At 35.2% G+C, this 24786-nt stretch overlaps 2 protein-coding genes across 5 annotated transcripts in view; one reads left to right on the plus strand and one right to left on the minus strand.

The window, feature by feature from the left end:
- LOC121408299 (puratrophin-1-like) overlaps window positions 1-14729 on the plus strand; it is a 102228-nt gene extending 87499 nt beyond the window's left edge. Inside the window, exons 13-24 of the mRNA XM_041599713.1 lie at window positions 2482-3390; window positions 5611-5799; window positions 7119-7292; window positions 7967-8053; window positions 8405-8548; window positions 8888-8965; window positions 10489-10524; window positions 10955-11089; window positions 11857-12037; window positions 12641-12745; window positions 13065-13612; window positions 14056-14729. Coding sequence (XP_041455647.1) covers window positions 2482-3390; window positions 5611-5799; window positions 7119-7292; window positions 7967-8053; window positions 8405-8548; window positions 8888-8965; window positions 10489-10524; window positions 10955-11089; window positions 11857-12037; window positions 12641-12745; window positions 13065-13612; window positions 14056-14061 — 2592 coding nt within the window. The 3' untranslated portion in view covers window positions 14062-14729. The remainder of the gene's footprint in view (window positions 1-2481; window positions 3391-5610; window positions 5800-7118; window positions 7293-7966; window positions 8054-8404; window positions 8549-8887; window positions 8966-10488; window positions 10525-10954; window positions 11090-11856; window positions 12038-12640; window positions 12746-13064; window positions 13613-14055) is intronic.
- A 5894-nt stretch (window positions 14730-20623) lies between these two features.
- The window catches only part of LOC121408301 (zinc finger homeobox protein 3-like), a 115839-nt gene continuing 111676 nt past the window's right edge, over window positions 20624-24786 (minus strand). For 3 of the 4 annotated variants that reach the window (XM_041599714.1, XM_041599715.1, XM_041599716.1), the window contains one exon: window positions 20624-24067. In XM_041599714.1, coding sequence (XP_041455648.1) covers window positions 23489-24067 — 579 coding nt within the window. In that variant the 3' untranslated portion in view covers window positions 20624-23488. The remainder of the gene's footprint in view (window positions 24068-24786) is intronic. The other variant, XM_041599717.1, reaches the window with a different exon arrangement.

The following is a 24786-nucleotide window of genomic DNA, read 5'->3' on the forward strand; positions in this document are numbered from 1 at the left end:
AAAATCAACCATACAATCAATCACTATACTTCATGTAACAGGACCCTCTGGGTTCACTGGTAGATAAGATGACTAAACATCTCATGTCTTTCTGAAAAGAGTGTAACATACAAAGAAATACAAAGGCAACATATCGGACCGAATGTTCATGTTTGAGAGCATGAAGAGAATCCCGTTATTCATTTTGAATTCAGATAATATACCATGATTGCCATCATCTACCAGTTTGAATGAAAACTATGTTTAGAAATTGCTTGATTCTTCTGTTGAACAGAAGAATGAATAGTGATTATTCTCATTTGTGTTGGATGTAAATTGTTAAAGATATGAATTCCAGTAGATATTGAGTTCATCACGTGATTCATTCAATGACCTGCAATTTCTACCAAAATTGAATGCCAAGAGATTATGATTTAAAATCCAACATGGATGCCAAGCAAGAGCGCTCACTGCTCTCAGTGTATTAAATGACTGGATAACTCTGTAGGCCAAGATAAAAGGCAAAATCGGTTCAATCGTGAAACAATGGATGTGCAATTATACGGTCATTGGATGAGAATAGATAGAAAAGATCCAATTTAACACAGGATGAATGTGATGAATGATAGGATTTGCAGATGGTCAGGTCAAAAACATTGAAACTTCAAACTTTTAAGTTGGATCTTTCATTGGATCCCCAAGGCTCATGGTATATAGCACTCCCTTACATCCATTTCCAGTACTTTATGCGTACACTGACATTGAATCAGATTCAGCTATATTTTGCTTAAGAGATTTTCCATGGACGATCTCCCATGCATGATGACTGTGAAGAGAACAATGCAGGGATTGTTCCAATGGATGCCTTCTTTTCATGGGCATGGGTGGGATGGTTAGGTGCCTCTAAAGAGAACCGATCAACCAAGATGGGTACACCAGCTAACTGTACATGTATCTACAGCCTCGAGTCTCCATCAATGGTCATAAACTCTGATTGATATTCATACGCATCCATGCAAAACATATGAAGCAAACAGGTATTAAAATTTAACTGTAAACAACGGGGGTTGGTAGCATATGATGTGAAAAAAAATACCTACATGTATTTGGATAGCAACCAGATTGGAGGTCATTAGTTGTTTATTATTATCTGATTTATTCTTTGGGAAAGCTCTCCTGTTTATCAGATTCCGAATTTCTGTATATCAACCTTTACCTTGTGAATTATTAAAATTCACTGTTTTATATCTGAACACCTGTTCAGATTTTGTTTGATAAACTTCTAAAGATCAGTCTCATAGAAACGCAACTTGAATGGAATCAAAGGAGGTGTAGATTTATGATGATATTCTCACCCCAAAGCTCTAGTAACCCATGACACACATCAAACAACGCTCTTTGATGACCAGTTTTAAAGATTGGTGTTAGAGATTAGGAGGGATTAGAGGGGTAATATAGCAAGGTTACTGATGGTATACCATGGTAGATTGGTCCTCATCAAACCATGTGAGCAAGACTTCCTTCTTTGAAGATCTTATGTTTACTTCTGATTCCAAGGGAATCAGTCTCAGATGTTTAGAATTGGAAATTATTTCACTGAAAAAAAAAGAAGATTAAAACAAATTTCCCCATTATTTCATGAATTACTCATTAATTTCCCATGACATATGAATTTCACTCTGGTTAATGCGAGATGAATTTCACTTTAGGTAATGTGAGATAACATGCAGACATTTATTGTAAACATTACAAGTAGAAGTTGCTTTTAGAAGAGACATAATTGAAAAGAGAAAATGGCATGTGGATCAAACCTATAGCACTTTAATTATTTGGTTTTGATCCAAATTGTCCTTTTATGTATTTGATATAATATTATAAACTGCTTGATTTACATTTTTATTGTATATGCCTCACAGTGTTCTGTACTGGTTGAGTCACTACTCACAAAACAAACAAAGTTAAGCAAACTTAGTCACGATTAAGGGTCTGTGCTTGGAGACTATAAGAGAAGATGAAAGCATGTTATGTAATAATAGGGTTATTAGGAGCCCATTGCTTTGTTGTGTAGAGGAAAGGGTTTTAGTTGAAAGTCTGGACTTGGTGGGGAAAGGAACAAAGATGGAATCACGAGTCAAGTTTTATCAGAACATGGAAGATATCTGGGATGACGTGAGTATAGTGCAAGAAATCGTAATGATTTCTTTTCACTGCTTGTTGAAGGGATCTGAATTATGTAAATGCGCCTTCTCTCTTCTGGAAAAGTGTACCTTACAAAGGTCCCATCAATTTTTTACTGTGCCTAGCTATCAGCAGAAATCTCACTCATCGTTCAGTCTCTTGTTATTCTTACATGTATATTTCAGCAGAGAGAAAAGCAATTGCTGATAAATATTTTGTGTGGAAAGATGTTGAGGCAATGGGCATGACTTTTGTAAGCTACTTTACACCTTTAGCATTTATTTATTCATATTTTTATTTTTGTCTATTTTTGTTTTGTTTCAGGCATACGAATGGTCATTAGGAGGAATGAAGTTTGTAGCCATGCTAGGGATCGAGGAGACAAGTAACCGTGAGAGATGTCGCGTCCATCTTTGTACCTTGGAGAAATACCTACGTGAGAACCCCGTTATCAGTGACGATGACTTCAAAAAGATGCTTGAGCTTGCCCGGACACTTGACAAGGGAAAGTGCGTTCAGCAGGGCGAGTTTGCCCAGCGACGGTGTAAAGAGACACATGGAATGATCCAAAAGAGAATGGAACAACTCCGCAACATTTTACGCAACCCACGCTTTGCTCAGCGCAATTCTTATACCAATGGAGATACTCAGGTTTGCATTCGAAGGACTCCCACTGATGTTATCAAGAGGAAATCAGCAACGGACTCGCCAAACACGATTCCTGAGGAAGTCATCAAACCTGTGACAGCGTCTAATGTTGCTCAGGAAATCCTACGTAAAGGACCTAAGACGACGCAAACCAAGCACCAACGGGACTCTATGCATAGCAATGGATCGGTGGATTCGGGAATATCAGTGAATGAGAAAGCAACGGAACGATTAGCAGCTGCGGCCGCGGCGGGTGCCTCGGCGGGTGCTACGACGGGGGCGCAACAGAACAGCACCACCGAAGATGGGGTTGTGACGCTACGCCATCCTAGGACATGTAAAACAATTGAACCTATCAGGGAACTAGAACCTATTCCGGCTGCTAAGAATGAGGTTAAAAGGACTACAAGTCTGGGACGGTTGGATGAGGGATTTGAGGAAAGGGAGGAGGAGTGTGAGAGGGGTGAAGAAACAACGAGTGGAGATACACCCACGAGCCAGGAAACGCAGAATACTGATGGTGCTCCTAAAGAAACAGAAACCAGAGAGAAAGAAGATTTCTTATCAGATGAAGATCCTGATCAGGTAAAGCTCTTCTCTTGCTCTACGTGTATATTATCCAAATTATTATATTCGAAAGACCGAGAACCGACCCAAAAGTGGAATTGTCATATCATATTCCAATCAAAGCTTATAAATCATTGCAAGGCAGCTTTATGCATTTTCACCACGTACCAGCTGAGTATTTTGCTTAAGATTACTTCTAATTATCGGGCTTCAATAATAGGCTTCCTTGTGCTTTTCTCTGGCCTCAAGACTGTGCTGTCATGGTATGTTAGAAGCGTTGTGATCCCATATTTGGTCTACACAGACAACGGGACAATTTTTCTACTTTTCAGATTATGTAGCTTATTCTTAGTTTCTATCATACAGAGATATCATAAATATATTTTCATGCAAGCTTTAAATGCAAGTTTTTGCTTTATTTTGTTTGCCACTTATTTGGCGCAGTTTACCAATTTTATCTGCTTTCAGATTATGTGTATAAACTTTTCTGGACATAGCAATGTAGGCCCAATAAGTGTCAAACAAAGAAATAACCTAGTGTAGAGTGGTAGGTTTCCACCCATTTGAGCATTGACTAATTATCAGTGCCATTTTTCTCTGCAAATTGAAAAAAATATTGAATTCATAATTTACAAATAAAACAATCCATCCTTTGTGACATCATGTAATTCAGGCCGATAAGAAGCTCGATAAAGCCTATTGTTGAAATTGTTTTCCTCAATCAAAATATTCATAAAAATTACATTCTTGTAAATGTACATGTAGCTTGTATATTTCTCATTTGTTAATTTCACTTTTAGTTCCAGTCTGACTCTTTTGAAAAAAAATCAAGTTTTTGGTCATATATTCTTGGCAAAGTAATATTTTATAATGTGCATTGATAGGGATAAAATGGTTGTGATCATAACCTATTAAGCCCATTAATACTTTCATTTGTTTTAAGATGGCATAATTACCACTCTAGTGCTAATGATTTACTTACAATGTTAAAATAGATTTGCTCAACTTTAAGTCCTGCTCACCAAATATAGCAGTAAGCACAGTGTGAGACACGGAGTGATGGGGGGGGGGGGCTTGATATCCTTTGTTCAATCCTGTTGTGTACAGCTAGGATTAAAACCTTAGAACCGTTTCTCTCCAGGGTCATTCTGTAATAGATCAGAGCCAATAATTGATCATTACCCTATTCATAGTGTCTCAATCAGAATAAAGGACTTTTATTAGAAAATGTACCCAATTAAGGAGTGGGTATGACTTAACTCATGGATGATGTGGAAGGCTAGAATTCAATTATGGTTAGGAACTCTATAATGAAGTATTGGCTTGTATTGAATGAAAAATGGAGTGGTAGTGAAGATCTATTGATAAAAAAAAAGAGATGGAGATTGAGCTTTTCATGTGTAGTTATCCTCTCCAACAGGACTGTTGTACTGAGATATTTATGATCATTAAAAATGACATGCAATAGAAGTTTGTAAGAAGCAGGGATTTCTTTCAATATTGCACAAGGTACAATGATAATATTCAGTTACCTTTGAAATATGTGAAGTTAAATATATTGCTCTTGTAATATTACTATTTATAGTCATTGACCAAAAGTTATCATCAGTTCTAAGCATATTTAGATCAAGCTTTCTTTCAAGTACATAGTTTTTAAAGACCCTGACAGGACCCAAAAGTGCAATTTACAAATCATTAAGCTTGTAAAAGTAGTCAGCATCATCACATTGTAGATGTGTACTTTATGTATTTTTTAGCTAGTCTCCTTTCTAAAGCCAATGTTATCATTCATAGCCATATGACCAAAATACATCTTAAGTTCTAAGTATATTTAGATCAAGCTTGCTTTCATGAACCTAATTGTTGAATTGTTATTCTTTATTTTGTGTATGAAACATTATATTTATGTTTCCCAGGCTTGAATTTGTTTGAGCTAGTTTTGCAGAGATACACTTTTTCAATGTATATATTTTTATATTATCAATTACTACAGACCAAGCAGGTCTTTGCGCTCATCCACTTCTGGGTCTCTTGTTATTCCAAAAGTTTCGAAAAAAATTGGGGGGAAAGATCATTTGCTTTTGCATGCCCCACTTTGTGGAATAGCCTTCCTGAAGACATAAAAAAAATGTACATCTGTCGAAACTTTCAAATATCATCTACAATGCGCCTTGAGCACTCTACAGAGTGGATTTGGCGCTTTCTAAGTCACATTATTATTATTTTCTTATTTTTCAGAGTCAATGGTCACCTTTAGATGCCAACCGTCACATCAGACGGTCCATCTGTCTGGCAGACAATCCTCTCAAACTAGAAGCCGAGACTCTCGCCAAGCAGCATCCTTGTTACCGTCGGTTACTCCTCATCATTGATGAAGTCATTCAAACCGAACAGGATTATGTTCTTGCTCTCAAATATATTCTAGAGGTAAGGCCTATATATAACTGGAGCTGCCGAAATGGTTGATTAAGTCTCACGTTTTGGGAAGCAACAATGATTGGGGAAATGGAACAAAGACCTTTGCATTATCTAAAAAATGTTCAGTACTTTCCAGAAATCAAAATTTTCCTTTCATATCTTCTTTATTTGGTTCATTTTTAGTGAAGAATTTTGTTTTGTTTGTTTGTTTTTGGGTAGGAGGTGGAAGGGGTGTTTATTTTTCCTTATGTTCCTTCTGGGGGGGGGGGTGAGCATTTCTTAAACTTGTAAAATCCTCTTAAAAGCTGTCATATCTAACAACTACCCTTGGTTTTGATTTGTCTGATGGCTACTATGTTACTTTTATGACAGGTAAATTGATGAGTGACTGTTACTATGGTAACTGTTAGATAATGACAACTTATCAGTGCTGACAAATTTCATGAAATTATGGTCCCTCGTTGTCGACACACCGAATATTAATGTAAGGAGAATGTCATTAAGCTTCGTGTCAGTTATTTTCACTGTCAAAGTCACTCTCAGCTAATTAAATACAAGGCTTTCAGTAGTTTCTACCAGTTTGTAAAAATTAACCTCTAAGAACCTTCATGTATTGCCATCCTGAGGCCTGTTTTCACAAAATGTTACTGTAACAAATTTGCAATAATAGTTTAAAGCTACTGAAACGATTCAATTTGATTGGCTGATGGTAAACTGGTTATAGAAATAGTGCTTTTGTTACTATAATAAGTCTTAAAGGGGAAGTTCACCCTGAAGAAAACTTTGTTGTAAAAATAGCAGAAAAAATAGTAAAAATTATTGGTGAAGGTTTGAGGAAAATCCGTTAAAGAGTAAGAAAGTTATTAGAGTTTAAATTTCTGGATTTGTGACGTCATAAACGAGCAGCTGCCCCATGTGTTATGTAATATAAAATGTATGAAATTCAAATTTTGTATGGCTCCTGATGATTTAATTTTAGTTTCTTTTCATGATCGGGTGTGAAAAGATTTGTCTATTGATATACAAAAGGTACAGTGAAAACCATTTTCAATTTTCTGAGAAAACGACATTTCATTGATTTTTTACCATTCGCTATGTAGGAATGCTGCTCGCATATGACGTCACAAATCAAATAATTGAAATTCTAATAACTTTTTAATTATTTGATGAATTTTTCTCAAACCTTCGGCAATATTTTTTATTATTTTTTCTGCTATTTTTACAATGAACTTTTTGTCAGGGTGAACTTCCCCTTTAATAAAACAGGACCTTTATCAATAATTGGATACTTATTCATATCATTTATGGTAAATCTTATCATTTCACAGAATTATGTTGTTGAGATGGACCGAGAGGACATCCCACAGGCCTTGAGGGGTAAGCGGAGTATTGTCTTTGGTAACCTGGAGAAGATCTATCACTTCCATTCAAGAGTGTTCCTCAGGGAGCTGAAGGGGTGCATGACCACACCCCTACAGGTTGGACAATGTTTCCTCAAACACGTGAGTTTACATCTTCCGCTCATTCCTTTTAGTACGGAAATCGTTTGTGGGGAAATGAAACGCTTGTCACTTATATTTGTGATCCTATTTCTTTTCTATATCTGAATTAGAAAGTCATTACTTTGTTAATATATATATTGTTTAGATTATGGATAATTGAATTCTATGTATTTGCTTTCATGGCAGGCAAGTGTGAAACCAGTTTTGTTTAATCAGTAAGCTGAGTGACTGTACATTTCACTCACTAATCACTAACTTTTCTTCCAAATAAGATCAGTTTCTGCAGATGTTCCGTTTCCACTTCAGTTATCTCTCAGATTTCACTTAGTGTCAGTTATTTCGAAACATGATTCTACCCACAACACCGACATTATCAACAGTTAGATGGTCATTGGAATGACTTTGCTGTTAGAACAATACGTGAACATCTGCACAGTTAGTCAGAACTAGTGATTTGTTGAAGTTTCAGATTGTCTCGTGTATTTGGAATGTCGCCCTCTCTTGTTGAAATCACTTATAGTCATGTCATGATATTATTGAGACTGAATGTAAACATGTATGGTGATCAGCGTTGCTTTGCTATACCATGTGGTCTTATTTTCTGAATCAGACTTGACTGAAAGCTCATCTTAATATCACATGTTGTATTTATCTTCATTTTCTTTTAAATACAGAAACAAGATTTCAGTATGTATGCTCTCTACAACATGAATAAACCCAAGTCAGATAGATTATTAGCCGAGTTCGGACATTTCTTTAGGGTAAGTGGATGTAGGTGTACTATACTTCCTATTCTGTCTGATTCACAATTTTATTGCCCATTTTTATTCACAGAGGGACAAGAGAACATTTACATGCAATATCAAAATATTTGAATTATACTCCAAATGTGACTTTATTTTGAAGATTTCATAATAAGCAATGTTTGTTTATATTTTCGCTTTTTATCATGCATGAATTGGAATTGCCATTTGCTTTGAATGAGTCTGTGGGGCATGATGTTGTAGAAGATGTCATGTAATTTTCTTTCAGTTGTAAACAAGTAAACTGAATTGATATGAGAATGCATATCTCACGATATAATCAATATGTTATTATTTTGATATCAACAGAGCAAGCAGCGTCGGCTGAGGGATAGCATGGATCTAGCAAGCTACCTACTGAAGCCAGTTCAGAGATTAGGGAAATATGCTCTTCTTCTGCGAGATCTTATCAGACAATGCCGACCGGAAGATCAGGAACAAAATCATCTCAGAGTGAGTGATATGCTCTTGAATCATTATGAATCTTGTAGAATAATGTTGATTGTGATGTTGATGATGGTGACGATGAGGATGATGATGATGATGAAGATGATGAATGATGATGATGATAATGATGATGATGATGATGAATGATGGTGATGATGATGATGATGATGATGATGATGAATGATGATGATGATGATGCTTTTACTTATGAAGAAGATACTGCTGCTGTAAAATATGTAAACACAATCGGGAATAACACTCTCTTTACTTCATATAATAGATGGATTAAACAATACTATATATTGAGTGATTAATGCAACAATGTTTTGTATTGTTTGATTTTAGGCTGCTGAAGTAATGATTGAGTTTCAGATGAGGCATGGAAATGATCTTCTTGCTATGGATTCTCTTCAAGACTGTGATGTAAGTTATCAATGTTCAAAATGCCTTTTTTTAAACAAATGACAAAACTACCTAAAAAAACCCCAGAAATGACAAGAAAATCGACATTATGAATTATCTGCCATTAACACTTAATTTTTCAGTTTGGTAATTTGTTTTAATTTCCCTTTTTATGTTAAATCATCTCTCTTCCCTCTTCCATGCCTCTCACTCAAATTTCAAGCAATTTTCAAAAAGTAACTAGTAATAGGTAATGATTGACTAAAATGAAATTATTTGAAAAACATAGGAGTATATGTATTCTTGGAGGAAAAGGGCATTATTTGTATGAGAAAATATTTCAAGTAAAATGTCTATCACTCAGATACTAGAGGGGATTTTGTAATCATAGTGCCATAAGGGTTCAGTATTAAAAATTTTATTCATTTTCTTTTGGATTTGATTTCTTCTTTTGAATCAATAGAAAAGTGAGATTTATAATAAATACCACCCTCAAAAGAAATCAATCTTTATATTTTATATTTCTATAGTTTGGATGTGGCGCATATTTCTATAAGTTTTGATTATAGGATTGAGATACCTTACCAAACATTAATTTTGTAATGTTCTTAGTTTGCCTTCAGGAGAGTATTACTTTATCTTTCTTGTTTCCATCTTGTCAAATGTTATTATTCTTGAAAGAGAACAATGATCATTCAACCTGTACGATAATACATCTCCATTATTTCACAGTAATGGGATATGAAATAGACTCAACATCCATTATAGGCAATAATTACCTTTTAAAGTTTATAAGGGAACGATATTACAAGATTGCTTCAGGGGGATCAAAGTCTTTTAGGAAACTCTAAAGATGAAATGAAAGGCTGAAATATGAAATTCATAAATTCATTTCATGCAGAGTTTTATGTAGCAGGGAAGTGCACTCAATGTAGAGAGCCAATCAATCAATCATGAGAATATGACCTTATTTGGACTAAAAACGTGATTGCAAGATGAAATATGATTGGAAGGTCAACTTTTGTCATTTGTTGATTCTGTAATATCACTAGTCATGTGATTGGTCATGTGATCAATCAAGTACATTACGAAACACTTTTCCTCTTTACATCGTGACAGACTTTTTCTTACAAATCACCCAAATTATCAATCACCGTCCCCCTGCCTTTATTGGCTAAATGTCAGCACTTACCTCCAGCGGCCACTTACCAATAAATCCAAGAATGTTCCAAGAGATTTCTTTTTTCTTCGTGCCTCCTCTCATGAAGATTCTAATGAATGTATGATAAGGTACATGCATGAATGTCGGGTCATGTAAAGCATTTGATCCATTATACTATACCTTAATGCATTGCTATTCAAGGTTATATCTAATACACTGTGTGTAATACATGTATGAGTATTGGGCATATAGTTGGTTTATTTTCTCTTCTTTGCATTGGGTCCAGGATGTGGCTATTTAACTGTAGAAGAGATAGGTTTGTCTTCTATAAGATATGTTTGTTTCTAGATATGTATATATTTCTATTTTTCAATCTGTCCAGGTCAATGTGAGAGAGCAAGGGGAACTACTTAGACAGGTGCGTTGTTTGTATTATTTTAAGCAGTTCCATTTATCTTCTTTTAATTTTTTCATGTGTTCATTATTTTATTGTTATATTTTTAATCAACTTTATGAACTGTATTTTGACATTATGAGATTGTCATTACTTATTGTGAAATACTAGGTATGATATGAAACAGATTTGTTATGAGAAAAACAAAGGAAAGTGCAAACTATTTCAATACATATATTTGGTAATTACCATATATAAGGAGAAATACCTTAGTCCTCTGTTCATGTTTGCGCCTCTGCTAAATGTAGGTTGGTTCTGAAGGCATTAGTACCACTTGATTGCAAATATGGAATACTCTTCTAAATATCAGCTTTTGTTTATTGATATAACACCTTTTTATCTTAATTTTCAATCATGTTCTAATGAAATGTATATCCCACCGATTGTTTTTCAGGCGGAGTTTTTGGTGTATCGAGGAATCAGGAAGTGTGTCCGTCATGTATTCCTGTTCGAAGATCTACTCCTGTTTAGTAAACCAAAGAAGACGAGTAAAGGACATGATGTATACCAGTACAAGTTTAGTCTCAAGGTAATCATCCACCAATTGCCTGGTGGAACCGGGTGGTAACTGTGCAAAGCATAGTACTTTAAGAGGCTTTTTTTATAGGAGGAAATTATAATTTGTTTAACAAATTTTCGGCATTACTCCTATTTGTTTAAGATCAGTATGCTCGATCTGTAATGAAAATCATAAGATCAGTATGCTCGATCTGTATGAAAATCATAAATCATAAGTCAGAAAAAATTGGAACCAGTGGGATTCGAACCTGCCATCTACTGCTTTCCGGGCAGCGACTCAACCACCAGGTTATTCTGGTTCACGGCTAAGCCACAATAAACTGGAATGAACTGCAAAGCATGTGGGAATAGCAGAATTCATTAGTAATTCGAGAGTAAAGTATTGATTGCTCTGATCAAGCGAGACTCATTGCTGGTTGCTTGGAACATTAGACTATATCGGACAGATAAGGACATTTTTCAAAAGCCTTTTGCGTTGAAATGATGATTAGTATGCCATTCACTTGCATTGTTTTATTAACATGATGACTAATCACATTTTCTAAAATAAGGATAAAGGATTTCGTTTCATGTAAGGTGACTGTCAGTGCTAACAAGATTTTTTTTCTTCTAATTTTCCAATTTTTTAAAGATTTATTTTGACTGTTTCATGTTACTGTTGTCATATTTTATGACTGAAATAAATAGATTGAACTTCTAACTTTGATTAGCTATTCAAACTTTGCTGCTCATGTGAATGGTTTCTTTTTAATTTGCTCTCTTTATTTCCTTGTCTAGATGTCTGACATTGGTCTGACGGAGAGCATCGGGGAGACTGGTACTAAGTTTGAGGTTTGGTTCCGAAGGCGTAAATCAACGGACAAGGCTTACACTCTCCAAGCGAGGTCTGCTCAAATCAAGAGGGTCTGGACAGCTGATATCAGCAGACTACTCTGGCATCAAGCACTAAGGAGTAAAGGTGAGGAGACATGAATATTATAATACACCATTTCATACCAAGAGGACTGAATGAGTAAGAATATGTTAATATAAAGAAGCTGCATTTTGTACATATCTGTTATTGGTAATAAAATGCCTATTTTATGAATATTTTTATAAAATTATACTCGTGTTTTATCCATGGACGTAGATATGTGACATCACACTTGTCATGTGATAAGGTGGCACAATAGACTATTCCCCCCATATAGGTTTGCTGCCTGTATATACCATACACTAGTTATATTTTCCTGATTTATTGGATGTAGTGTTAATGATCCCTTTTTCACTTTAGAATATTGTATTACCTTTATATATAATTTGAATAGGATTATGAAGTGTTATCTTTCATTCAGTAATTTGACTGTTTTTTTCTCCTTATTTTATGGAATCAACTTCTAATTGAATATATTGGGAGAAAATATATCAGCTGTCTTAGAATAAGAAAGAATCTTTGTGAATATGATGAAAACATTGAAACTACCATGAATATGCATTGAGCAACATTTTGCTCTTTTGATTTATTTTTCTTTTTTATTTGAATGATGCATTTTGCTTATCATATTTTTGTTTTCCTTTGCAGAAACTCATCAGCATGAGCTTTCATCACTTGGGTTCTCCAGTAGGCAGACGTTTGATATCAAACCAAGTCAAGATAGGATCCACGATAGGGCTGTCAATCTCAAAGGTACGTCGTCTCTTCATTCATCGCAAACTTGTTAACCCATTGATTTCTGTAACTCATATGATTTGTACAGGGGTCAACTGATCCAAACTGACATTTTGGAATTTTACTTAGTTAAGTGACAAAATGGCTGATACATACAAATATATTGAGTGATCTGTTGTGACATAAAAATATATATTTTTTATATAGGAAGTATTTATCAGAATGATCTGATTTATTCTGCAGAATTTTCATAGGCAATCTGAAATGAAGATTAAGACATCTTTACACTTGAAATAGAAGTTTCTTTAATTCATTTTTGTTTTTCTTTATCATTCAGCTCCAAGATCAAGAAACTCGATTGCCATCTCATCGTTCAGTACGACCAGCAAGCTCTTTGATGCATCGACCTTCTCATCTATGACTAACCTGATGACAACTCACACATCAACCTCATCATCCTTCCACTCATCACCATCTCGTCGCTTCTCTCTTGCTGGTTCCATGTCTCTAGCAAACTACAACATCCCGGAGCTGGGCGAGAGTGGTATCGACTTCCCGCCCCCTCAGAGACCTACCGCAGCCATAAGTCCCACCAACACGCTCCAAGGCACGGACAGCAGCGGTGACAGCAGTGCGTTCAGCGGGGACAACGTAGGACCGGTATCGCCTACCGGTGTCACCATGAGGCACGGTGATCCGAGGGGCAGGAATCCCTTCGTCAGGAGTGTCCCCTCCCCGAGGAGCTCTCAGATTTATCAAGAGACTATGTTTACATCTGAAGTAAGGACGATGAGCGTCAGTTCACTTCATTCCGAGGCTGCTACCGTGGAAACCGTCTCAAGTCAGAGGAGATCACAGAGGAGGAGTAATCAGTTTGTCACGGCTGTAAGTCCTCTTGGTTTTTTTTTATAATTCTCATTTTGGCAAATTTGTAATATTCAGCTTTACAGTATATCCATCAAAATTCAAGAAGAAAATTCAATTTGAAAATAACAAAAACCAAATAATGTGTTGGAAACATTCTGCAAGGAACCTTTGCTTTAGTGGAATTTTTAATTTATCTTAAATCTACATGAACAATGAATAATCTTCATCAGTAGAGTCTGATTGTATTATCTCCCCTTGTTTAAAGGCCAATCCAGATTGGATGGTATTGTTTTGTTAATTTTGATTTCTTGCTAGAGTCTACAAGAATTTGTGAGAATGATACTGACATACCATCCTATTGACTCATTGTTTGATATATTGTAATCTTCTCAATTTAGAAGCCTCTTAGTTATGGCTCATATGAATATTTTTTTTTTGGTCATTTCATTTTCCTATTTTAGGTATGAGAAAATGATGAGGAATCCCGAACTGCAATGCCGTTTCTGTTCTTCTGAAGCTGGTGGCGGTTCTATTCTGCATTACTGATAAAGAAGGAAAGCATGAGGCCCACAGGACGCCCTCTATGTTCAAGTTGGTTTCTCTCAGCAGCATGGATCTGACATTGGTCTTGTTATTCTCGTTGAACACTACATCTTGTATGGTTTGATGAAAGTGGATTTTTATTATCTAATGATGCAGCATCTCTTGAAGGTGATTTTAAACTTGTAAACTACTTTCATAAAAGATCTTGTCATTTCCTCAGAATATTTATTCAGATTTTTACCTGAGATATGGTTTCGGAATGGCTTTTCATAGCTTCTAATGCTGCTTTTGTAGCTTTCCATATATCATGTGCTGCTGTCTCTTTGCAAACTTTTGAATATTTTTTTATGTTGCTGGCTCCTAGTCTCCCGACTTCTTTGAGGAGGTCATGGGATTTTTATCTGATAATGTATCCATTCAACTCATTAATGCTTGATATGTTTTAATAACTCTGTACTAGAATGTAGTAGTTTATTTTATGTTTCCCAGTTGGCTGGTTGATATAGCCCATAGTCTAGGTGGAGGCTGTAGCTACATGTATTGTCTTTGCTGCTACACTTTATATAAGTGATCGGTCTGATGTGGCGAGACTACAAACAGTGGTTGCACTGCCACTGCTTTAACCCTCTTGTCTTGCTTTGTTTTCTTGGTATTAACTATGACTTGGTGGCATTTATTTGTTTGAAAAAATCTTTTCTATATTATAGTTTATATCAATACAATCCGACCTCTCTTATCCAGACACGTTGGGACCAGCACCAATCCGGATAAGGGATTTATCCGGATCTGGGAGACCCAATATCCACGCAGCTTACTCCCCAAACGGCGGTAGCTACACGTTATCTATTTTAGTGGGCGTATTGAAGCCGAGCGCTAGCTAGCGAGACATATGTTGTTTTTTTTCCCTGGGAAATAAAAAGAGAACATGATGAAATGTTTGCCCTGCGCCCTGATTTACTGGAAAATTATCCTAAGTTCTTTGGGAGATTTGGGTGAGATATTTTCATGAAAAATAATGTTGTTGTAGGTTGACTGTATTGGAAAATATCTGTAATCAAAGTGAGTTTGCACTGGATTGAGTTTAGATTGAAATCTCATTTTCCCCACTTACTAGATTGAATTGGAAAGAAAAAAAATCTCGGCAAGTGTGTGTCCGGATAAGGGGAGGCCGTATAAGAGAGGTCGGACTGTAATTAGCAATGACAATTGAAGCAAAACAAGAGGGGATAAATGATGGCTCTGTCGTCACTGGTTGTGGACTTGGAACAGCAAATGCAATATATGCGTCTTACGCCTAGATTATAAACTAACCTTGAACTGTATCTTGGCAGAGGATTCCCTGACATATCGCTGGTACACCATGGGGCATGGTGATATCGTCAGCGTTTAATGGTTGGTTATCTATGACATGATAAAGGAAAACCTATTTTTGTTTGATACACCTTATTCCAACATTGTAGTTTTACCTCTTATGGCTCTTAGAATTAAAGCTACCTCTTTTGTAAATTTATTTCAGTTTTAGTCAACCAATTACAGGTATTGATATTGAGATGGTGCTATTTCATTAACAGATTGTTGAAATCTAATCCTTTTAAGATTCACTGTGTTTTCATGAAGATATTTTTGTCATGTTAGTTGGAGTTTAATCAGTGAATGTTAGATATAACGGCGGAAGTCATGTATGTGTAAGTCGCCTCCGATGCCCACTTCAGTCCACTTTTGATGTATGCGTATCCCTACCCTTAGAAATGAAGACCGGATAATCAATTATATATGTAGTAGAAACAAAAGTATGACATGCCAACAGACATGCTGCTATTTAATCGAGATATGGTTGTATCATATATCCATGGAAAGGTAATGATATGGGAATTATCAGTGGGTCATTCAAAAATAACGAAAATAATACATAAGGTGGAAATCGCCAATCGAAAAGCGCTGAAATGCCACCCCGAAATATGTCTCGCATCGGTCTCTGAATTGACTCGAATTTGATGATGCGTATGTGTGTATGAGAGACTTGATGGGCTCTCCCACGTCAAACTCCACTTGCGTGCAAAACCTGTTGCGAGGGTATGTTTTCTCCACACTGTCACTGAATACTGCGATCACGAAATGAAAGAACAGGTTTTGCACGCAAGTGAAGCTTGACGTGGGAGAGTCAATAAGGTCTCTCCTACACACATACATGTCATCAAAAACACACACACGTCCTCAAAACCCCTTTTTCGCGGACGTAATTCTGCGTGTTTGAAGCATTCAGAGAGAGAACTCCAAAACTATCAAATAACTGACTTTCATCAGTCCCCATGATAAATGGTTCTTATTTCTTATTTTCTCCTTTAATTTGATATATAATTCTCAATTTTTTGGATTTGCAATATATTTCTACTTTAAGGATGTCTGTACAATTACAAGGGATAAGGCTTATGAGAATCGTGAGAACTGGTTAATGATGTGTGTATTGGCATCGAGATGTTATTGTATGTCTTCCTAATTAACTTGTGCCTTGATGATAATAACACATTCATACCATACAAGAAATACCTTTTTAGCACTCTTATCTACAATGTCATTGAGCAAGAAACCTTACAATGTGTTATGTAACAGTATTCCATCTGAGGTCATTCTATGCAGTATATGAAGCAATCTTATTGGTTTGTATCTTGTCTCGTATAATATGAAGCAGTCCTATTGGTTTGTACGAGATTTCATGTATGTGAAGCAATCTTATTGGTTCATGTGTGATCCGATGTATTCATGATTATTGTGTGTAGACTCCTATCAGATGTTTAGTAGAATGAGTATTTATTGGAGTATTATATGTAACCTGAAGACAAGTATAACACCAGACAGACAGGGTCTTCAAACGAAGACTATCCAAGCTGCTCGGAACCAGTATGCATGGATAAATATTGGACTGTCGACTGCAATGAAGAATATTGGTTATTCTGGAATCAATTTTAGTTTGTAAGATGACTTTATAATCAATCGGTCATTCTTTCTAGATGGCAAATGACTTGGAAATCAAATTTGATATCCATATATGTACTAACTATTAATCCTTCTAGAAATATGACCAATCTATTTAAGTAAATGATTACTTCTTTCCTGTAATATATGAAAAACAGAACCATGTAAACCTAACTATGTTTAACTTGTGCTAGACATTACAAAATGTTTGACTATGTGATGGAAACAACTATTGAATACCACTTTAACATTAAAGTAATTTATTGCTTGCATGTTCTTCCTGAAACTAACCTTTGAAAGATTTGAATATGACTGAAAATTTGCCAAAAATCACACAAATAGATAAAATATTACTTATTCCAGTTTTATCAAATATTCTTCCATTGTAGATTTCTGTTATGGTAATGTCTTATATAAAGAGGTGTGCTAAGGATAGTTATTTATTCCAAGGAAGTGGATAAAAGTTATTCAACATCATGTTTAAAACCTTTAAAGTAAGGCAGATGTAAGCCTTTTGACTTGTTTTTTAGAGCAGTACTTTGAAGTATTCTCTTAACTAAAAATCATTTCATTCTCGACTCTTGAGTAATATGACCTCGGCTTTGGTTTTTAGAATCTTGTCGGTGTATTTTTATGTTGCCTGTATAATACTGTCCAATGGATATACATGTATAAGTTATGAATTGGACTTGAGAAATTGAGAAATTCAGAATAAAAATAGGATCATGTAATGAGATGAGATATGTTCATTCTATTGTTATTCATGTTTATTGAATGATTGATGGTGAAATTGAAGGTTTTGGAATAAGATGAAAGAGAGAGGGAGGAAAGAGAGAGCTGGGAGAGGGGGAGGGAGGGGAGCTGGAGAGAGAGGGGAGGAGAGGGAGAGAGAGAGATATATATATATATATATATAGAAAGAGAAGACGAGTCTAATTCTAACATGCAATGCATCAACTAATACATATAAATTCAAATAACTTTTGGAAGTATGCATATCAGGATTCCACAGTAGTTACGCAAGTCGCTATCAATCACAACTATGGACGGCCAGCAAGGTCAACATCTAAAATGCAAATTTTGTGCAAAATATTTTCTAGATATGATGTATATTCATACATTCATCATTCTCTTGAAGGTTCAGTTTGATTCTCTTTGTTTACTAAGGACATTGTGCAATTTTCTTGAAGAAAAAAAATTATGACGACGGATTTCCATATACTTGAGGTTGATCGGATCAATGGTTACTCTGTAAGAAAGGGCCCAGATCTGGGGCCCGTAACACAAAGCTGAGCAATGATTGTAGAACATTTTTCTACAATTGATTCCATTTACTACAATGTACAATCAATCACTAACCTGTGTTATGGATCCTGATGTTTTGATAAGTGTATATAGATGTCCAACGTCAAGCGCTTATTAAAATTTCTTTTTTACTAAATGGATGACAATAAAACTTAATGGTGACAATATTAGATGAATTGAACAAGAAGAAGCAATAGATGTTTGAAATGTGACAGAGGTTTGGAAATACAACATCTCTAAATTGACCACCCATCCCCCCCCATTTATATATACTTTAATTTGCAGGGCTTTGCAGTTTTTACCTGGTAACCTTTTCCATGAAAACAGTAATCAAAATATAATTCCAATATGATATTGTCATATTTCACGCATCATCTGGAGTAAAACTTGAAAATAAATTCTATTTCAGTAATGCTTATGAATTGGAGAAAATAGAGTTGTCTTTGTCCTATATCACAATGGTATCGCTTATCTATGTGCTTCTCCAAAATCCAAATCAAATTCCTTTTAAAAGAACTTTTCATTTAGGTTCTATCTGCCTTTAATTGAGATGAATATGCTGTGTTTATTTCGACATTAAGCGAGACCTTGCTTCTTAGGATGCAGGGAATGAAGTCAAATACTAATTAGCAATGCATAGATTGGCACCTTAATCCTTCCCAAGAAATCAACCCACTATACATATTAATAGTTTAATTTCCATATATTCTAAGCTCCCTTCCTCTGTAACTTATTAAAAAATATTGATAATGGGGATTAGTTCAGGAAGGGTAAAACATCAACTACGCTAAAAATAAATTTCCTTTTATCATTATTATCATGATGAAAGTATAAGTTAAGATGGCTAGGCTTTAAATGTCCATTTCATGTCCAGACATACCCCATATGATTTATTAACAGCAACATCCTAGTAAATGATATCGATTTCCCCCATAAAGACCTCCATCTTGGTAATAACTTGTCACCATCATCATCACCACTCCACTGTAATTATCTGGGCAATTCTAAAAAGTATGTACATGTATTCCGACCTCCTGAAGAAATTTTGCAACATAATTCAGAATGATTATGCGAGAACTTCCTGAATTGATTTGTCCTTGTTTTTTTATAGTTTGTATGAAAATGTATAATGCTCTTGCATCATCATGGGTTGGCTAGTTCTGTTATGATGTACATGTATTTAAAGATTGATTTTATGGAGTCTTCATCATCGTCACCACCATCATCATCACCAGAACTATCATCATCATTCATACCACCACCATTATCGTCACTAGAACTATCATCAGCATCAATATCATCATCATCACCACCACCATCACCAGAACTATCATCATCACCATAACCATCATCATCATCGTCACCATTATCATCAATATCATCGTCATCATCAATATCATTGTCATCACCAATATCATCATCATCACCATCATCATCATCACCATCATCAATCATTAACAATCATCATCATCAATGATCTTCACAAAAATATAAAGAATGAATCTCATCACAACCAAACATCATTTTTTCATGTAAACACATGGCTGGCAGATTTTTTTTATTTAATTTTTTTCTTCGTTAGACATAATTCTTAGCAAGCGGTTATAATATCAATACAGAAACATGCAGTAAACCCCCATACAAAAAAAGATTTTGGGTACATGATGCAGCTTAATCAACATGGTCTTGATTTTTGTTCTAATATCACATGACAAATACAGTGCTAATAGGTACCTTTATATCCAGTCGTATTACATTTATTTACAAGCTTACTCATTTAAGCTTCTCTCTCTCGCTCGCTCTCACACACCCCTTTCATAATCACAGTAATAGTCTACCTCAAAATGATCCTACTAAACACACAACTATTACAATTCTCCGCTGTTACACCTTTTTAATTTTCAAACGACATGACATGAGCTTACAAGATAATTAACATGGAAGGAATGGGAAGGGTGGTGGGGGGGGGCTCTGCATTTTAAAAAAGTTTTGGCAATTAGCATGTTTCTTCGGATTCTTCCTATAATTCATATCTAATCTTGCAAAAATAAAGGCATTTAGTTGCCGATCCTCTGTGAGTAGCGACTGAATATTTAGAAAGCAGGTTGGGTGAGAGACAGAAGGTTTTAAGGTGGTTTGTCTGGGAGATCTGTCACCCCCAAATCTTCAATAAATCTCTTTTTCACTGCCTTTCTACAAATATCCTTCTGTTGTCCAATTAGTAAGAGTACTTTAGGAATATTATGAGGTATCATATCACTCTCCACAATGTAGTTTCCTTCTATAACATGAAAGCAAGAACATAATATTAGGAACCAAAAATGAGATAGAGAGGGGGAGAGAAAAAGCCTCATTACTTGCTATCTACAAAAAAAAGAAAGAAAACATATATGTACTATACAAAACTGCTTTGTAAGCATATGAGCTTGGGCATTAAATGCCTAGTGTTTCCTACAATACAAAAAAAATAGTCAGGAATACAAACATAATATCAGTTAGTAGTACGTATAAATGTGACAACAAAATATAATATCGCATTTTTTAAAAAGGTGCTGCGTGTAACACAGAGGTGATAGTCAAAACTTGTGCATGCCTTTTCTAACATGTCTATATCTTATTTACTTTTATTTCTAGTTTGGCCCATTTTTGCATTAAACAACATGATAAGCAAGTCAATTAAAAAACACATTTAAGCACCGTTATACAAGGTAAATTCAAATGATGTAAATATATATATAATATGTAAATACACGCAGCAACTAGGGAAAAAAGTCTCTTCATACGATGAATGATAAATACAATGACTAACATACATGTAGTACAAAAATCTACAATTTACACACAAAAATAATCTGTGTAATACTTCATTTCATCTCCTATGCATTATATACCATGCGTTTTACACGGATCGACTAACATCTAAATAATCCTTGCATCAATATCTCAATATAATATCAACAACTTTTGTGACACATTTTGTCCATTTCAGTTTTTAAATTGACTTATTTCTTCAGTCGGAACCCAACGCTTCATTTGAGTTCTATAAAAAGCTCAGTCTTCACAGATTCACTGAAAAAACATTAAGTTACATTTTGAAGAGAATTAAAATTTCTTTCCTATGTTCGTGAAGCAAACTTGAAGCTTTCAGGTCTTTAAAAAATTGCCAGCCTCTTTGGTGATTCACAAACCATTGTGATAGATGCTACAGTACCAACATCTTACGATCTCTTACCGATTCCGGCGACATAAATCAAATTCACATGTTAAAGGTGGCATTGTCCCTACGTCAAAGGTCAAATCTAACCATTGAAGCTTTTCTAATATGGGGGTCACATAACAAGACTGAAGACAAGGTCACTTGCTGACATCACACATAACACACACAGACTTTCTCATAGGCTAGTCTTTCTATCCACAATAGGTTGGGTATTTTATTAAATATTATTTCACGACTAGACCACGTTTAGAATATGCAGCAGCGGCACATGGACCTCCTAGAAGACTAGCATTAGCCTCAAACCAAGGTGAAAAAGCACACTACTATATAAAGTCATACATAAATGGTGCGTAGTAGATACTCCTGTATTTCATCTTGGTCTATCTGTATCTAAATGTTTACATTCAATATACTGCCTACGTAAGCAAGGTGTACAACGTATATTCATGGTGCATATCATTTCATTTTAGTCTTTATATTTACAGGTTTTGCCTAAAATTAGGCAGCATTTTATACATTTTTTTCTCAATATTCACAAGTATACAAGAGACAATCTTTCATCATGAGGTTTAATTTTTTTCCTTAAAACTTTGTTATAAATTTCTTTACACTAAACAGATTTTCCCACTCTAAGAGAAAATTTGGCAATGTTAATAAGACAATGTAGAAATTGAAATAAACAAATAATTAATAACAAAATGCCCACAGTGACATCGATCATTATTCCATTCATTCATTGTCCAAGATTAGAGCACTGAATACCATTATATATTATTCAATTTTGAATTAATTTATGCGGAACTTGCAACCCCCAAAACAAAACATGGACAAGCCCCCAAACAATTGTTAATTTTCCTCTTTTTTTTCCAAAGTAAGGATAATTGTTGCATAAGCTCCCAATGAGTTTGTTATAAAAGTAAATGAATGTTACATTATCTATAATACAATACTTGGTCACAGAGAGGTATTCAAATTAATAAGATCATAAACAGGTGTCCTTTAAGTAGAAGTATTTCAAACAGAGGAAAAATAAAACACTGACACATCAACTTAGGGACAGAACACATTTCTCTTGAAAATATATTTATCTCTCAGCCTCATGGAACAATGAAACAAACAAAAAAAGATTTCATGGTGAATAATTTGGTCATTTCATAATCTCAACAATGAAAAAAAGTTCATTTGGAATACTGATATATATATAATTTCATCATCACTTTAAAAACACAAACTCTATAACGACTACCCGCAGTACTATCCAAATAAATTGGCTGGTTCCTACAACAAATGCACATTCATTCAGCCATTGTTCTTCAAGCTTTTGGGAATACCTCTTGAAACATAAGCAGTGATAAATCTTGGCATATTCTTAAATTTCTTTCTCAAAAAGAGATAACAGTCATGAGATCTTCATTTGGCATTCTCTTTATCACAATCCGACATATAATTTTGGCATTTTTGAAAAAAACTCACTTTCCTAATGAGATACTAGAGGTAGATGCTCTACGTTACCAAGCCTTGGCAAGTCTCTTCTACTCATTATGCTATTCCTTGCCTGCCTTCTTAGAACCAACACACAATGCATACAATACTTTTATAAACCTCATTTCAATTTGGCACACATTGTTCGACTACTTCTCATCTGTCCAATGTCTTCACATGTAGCACATACAGTCTTCAGTGTTGAAGATAATATCGTTTCTAAAACAGCTAACCAAAGGCAAGCACCCTTCAACAATTGAAGAAAAAACACTTGCATCAACAAAAAGGAAGATTATTGGTCATATTATCATATAAATTTCTCATACTTTGTTGAATAAATCTTTTCCTGAATGAAAAAAAAAACTTTGACGAGTTTAACTCTTTGAATGCGAGTGGGAGTGAGCGTTTAGATGTTTTTGATGACGCTTTTCTTTCTTTTCTAACTTTCTAGCGAGCTTGTGTTGATGCGTGGGGGTCTTAATATGCATCTTAACGTCTTCAGGGGTGAATAGCGCCTCTCGGGGACACAATTGGCACAAGAATCGGTTGGACGGTAGCTTCTCGACAGTTTCCTCTACATTGACCACTTTACCCATAAAGCACTTGGTGACCTGGTGAGAGGTCACCAGGTCAACGTCTGTAAAAACACGTTCACATTTCTTACAAAGATAGCGATTTGTGGAGGAATTGGGCTGTAGAATGTAATCCTTTTCTTTATGTTTGTCACCGTGTTTTGACTTGTGGTGATGGTGATGGTGGTGGTGGTGGTGGTGTGACGATGACGAGGAGGACGATGACGACGACGTTGGTGTTTGCTTAGTTTGTTGCGGCTGTTTCTGAGGCTGCTGCTGTTGCTGCTCCTGATGTTGCTTTAGTAGTTGCTGTTGTTCTTCTGGAGTTTTTCCCATCAGGCCATGTAACTGTGCTGCAGCGAGGGGGTTGGAAGCATAGGCCTGTTACAGAAATAATAGACATGCAAACAAACAGTCCAAAAAGTGACACAACAAAACACAACAAACTAAAATAAGGAAAGAAAATGGGGCTACATATCAAAGGAAAGTACTGGAGAGGTCGTAAGAAAAGGCCATCAAACAATACAAATAAATGCTTTGAGACATACTAGATAACTATCAGATTTTTTTTTTTAGAATTGGTCAACACTTCACTGCAAAAGGGATACCAAAAAGAAATTGACCAAAAACAAATATCTTTAGGATTGGGTAGTACTAGTCTTAGAACACAACATAAAACAATAAGACTAAAAACTATTTTAGATGAACTTATGCGTGCATTTCTTTACAAAATCCATTTTTTTAGGATAAGACACGCCAAATGACAAAGAATTCTAATTACACATGCAAAGAAATAAAAAACACTCATGCATCATGCCAACAAGGACAGACAAAACTCAAATGAATAAGATATAAAGAGCATAATTTTGATATTTTTCTTGTTCCTTCACATCTTCAAATGATTGTATGTTTTCATATAAATTTTACTGCCATGCAGTAATCCAATTAAAATTAAATAGTGACATCCTAAGATTATATAAGAATGATTTTGGTATGACTGGCTTGTCATCGTATCTCATGACTTAACCTTAAGTACAATGATGCTTTAATTATCCTTATTTTTATTCTTAGGCCATCAAGGACATTGGTTAACATTAAAG

The sequence above is a fragment of the Lytechinus variegatus genome, chromosome 2, assembly GCF_018143015.1.
Source record: "Lytechinus variegatus isolate NC3 chromosome 2, Lvar_3.0, whole genome shotgun sequence".
Taxonomy (NCBI): Eukaryota; Metazoa; Echinodermata; class Echinoidea; order Temnopleuroida; family Toxopneustidae; genus Lytechinus; species Lytechinus variegatus.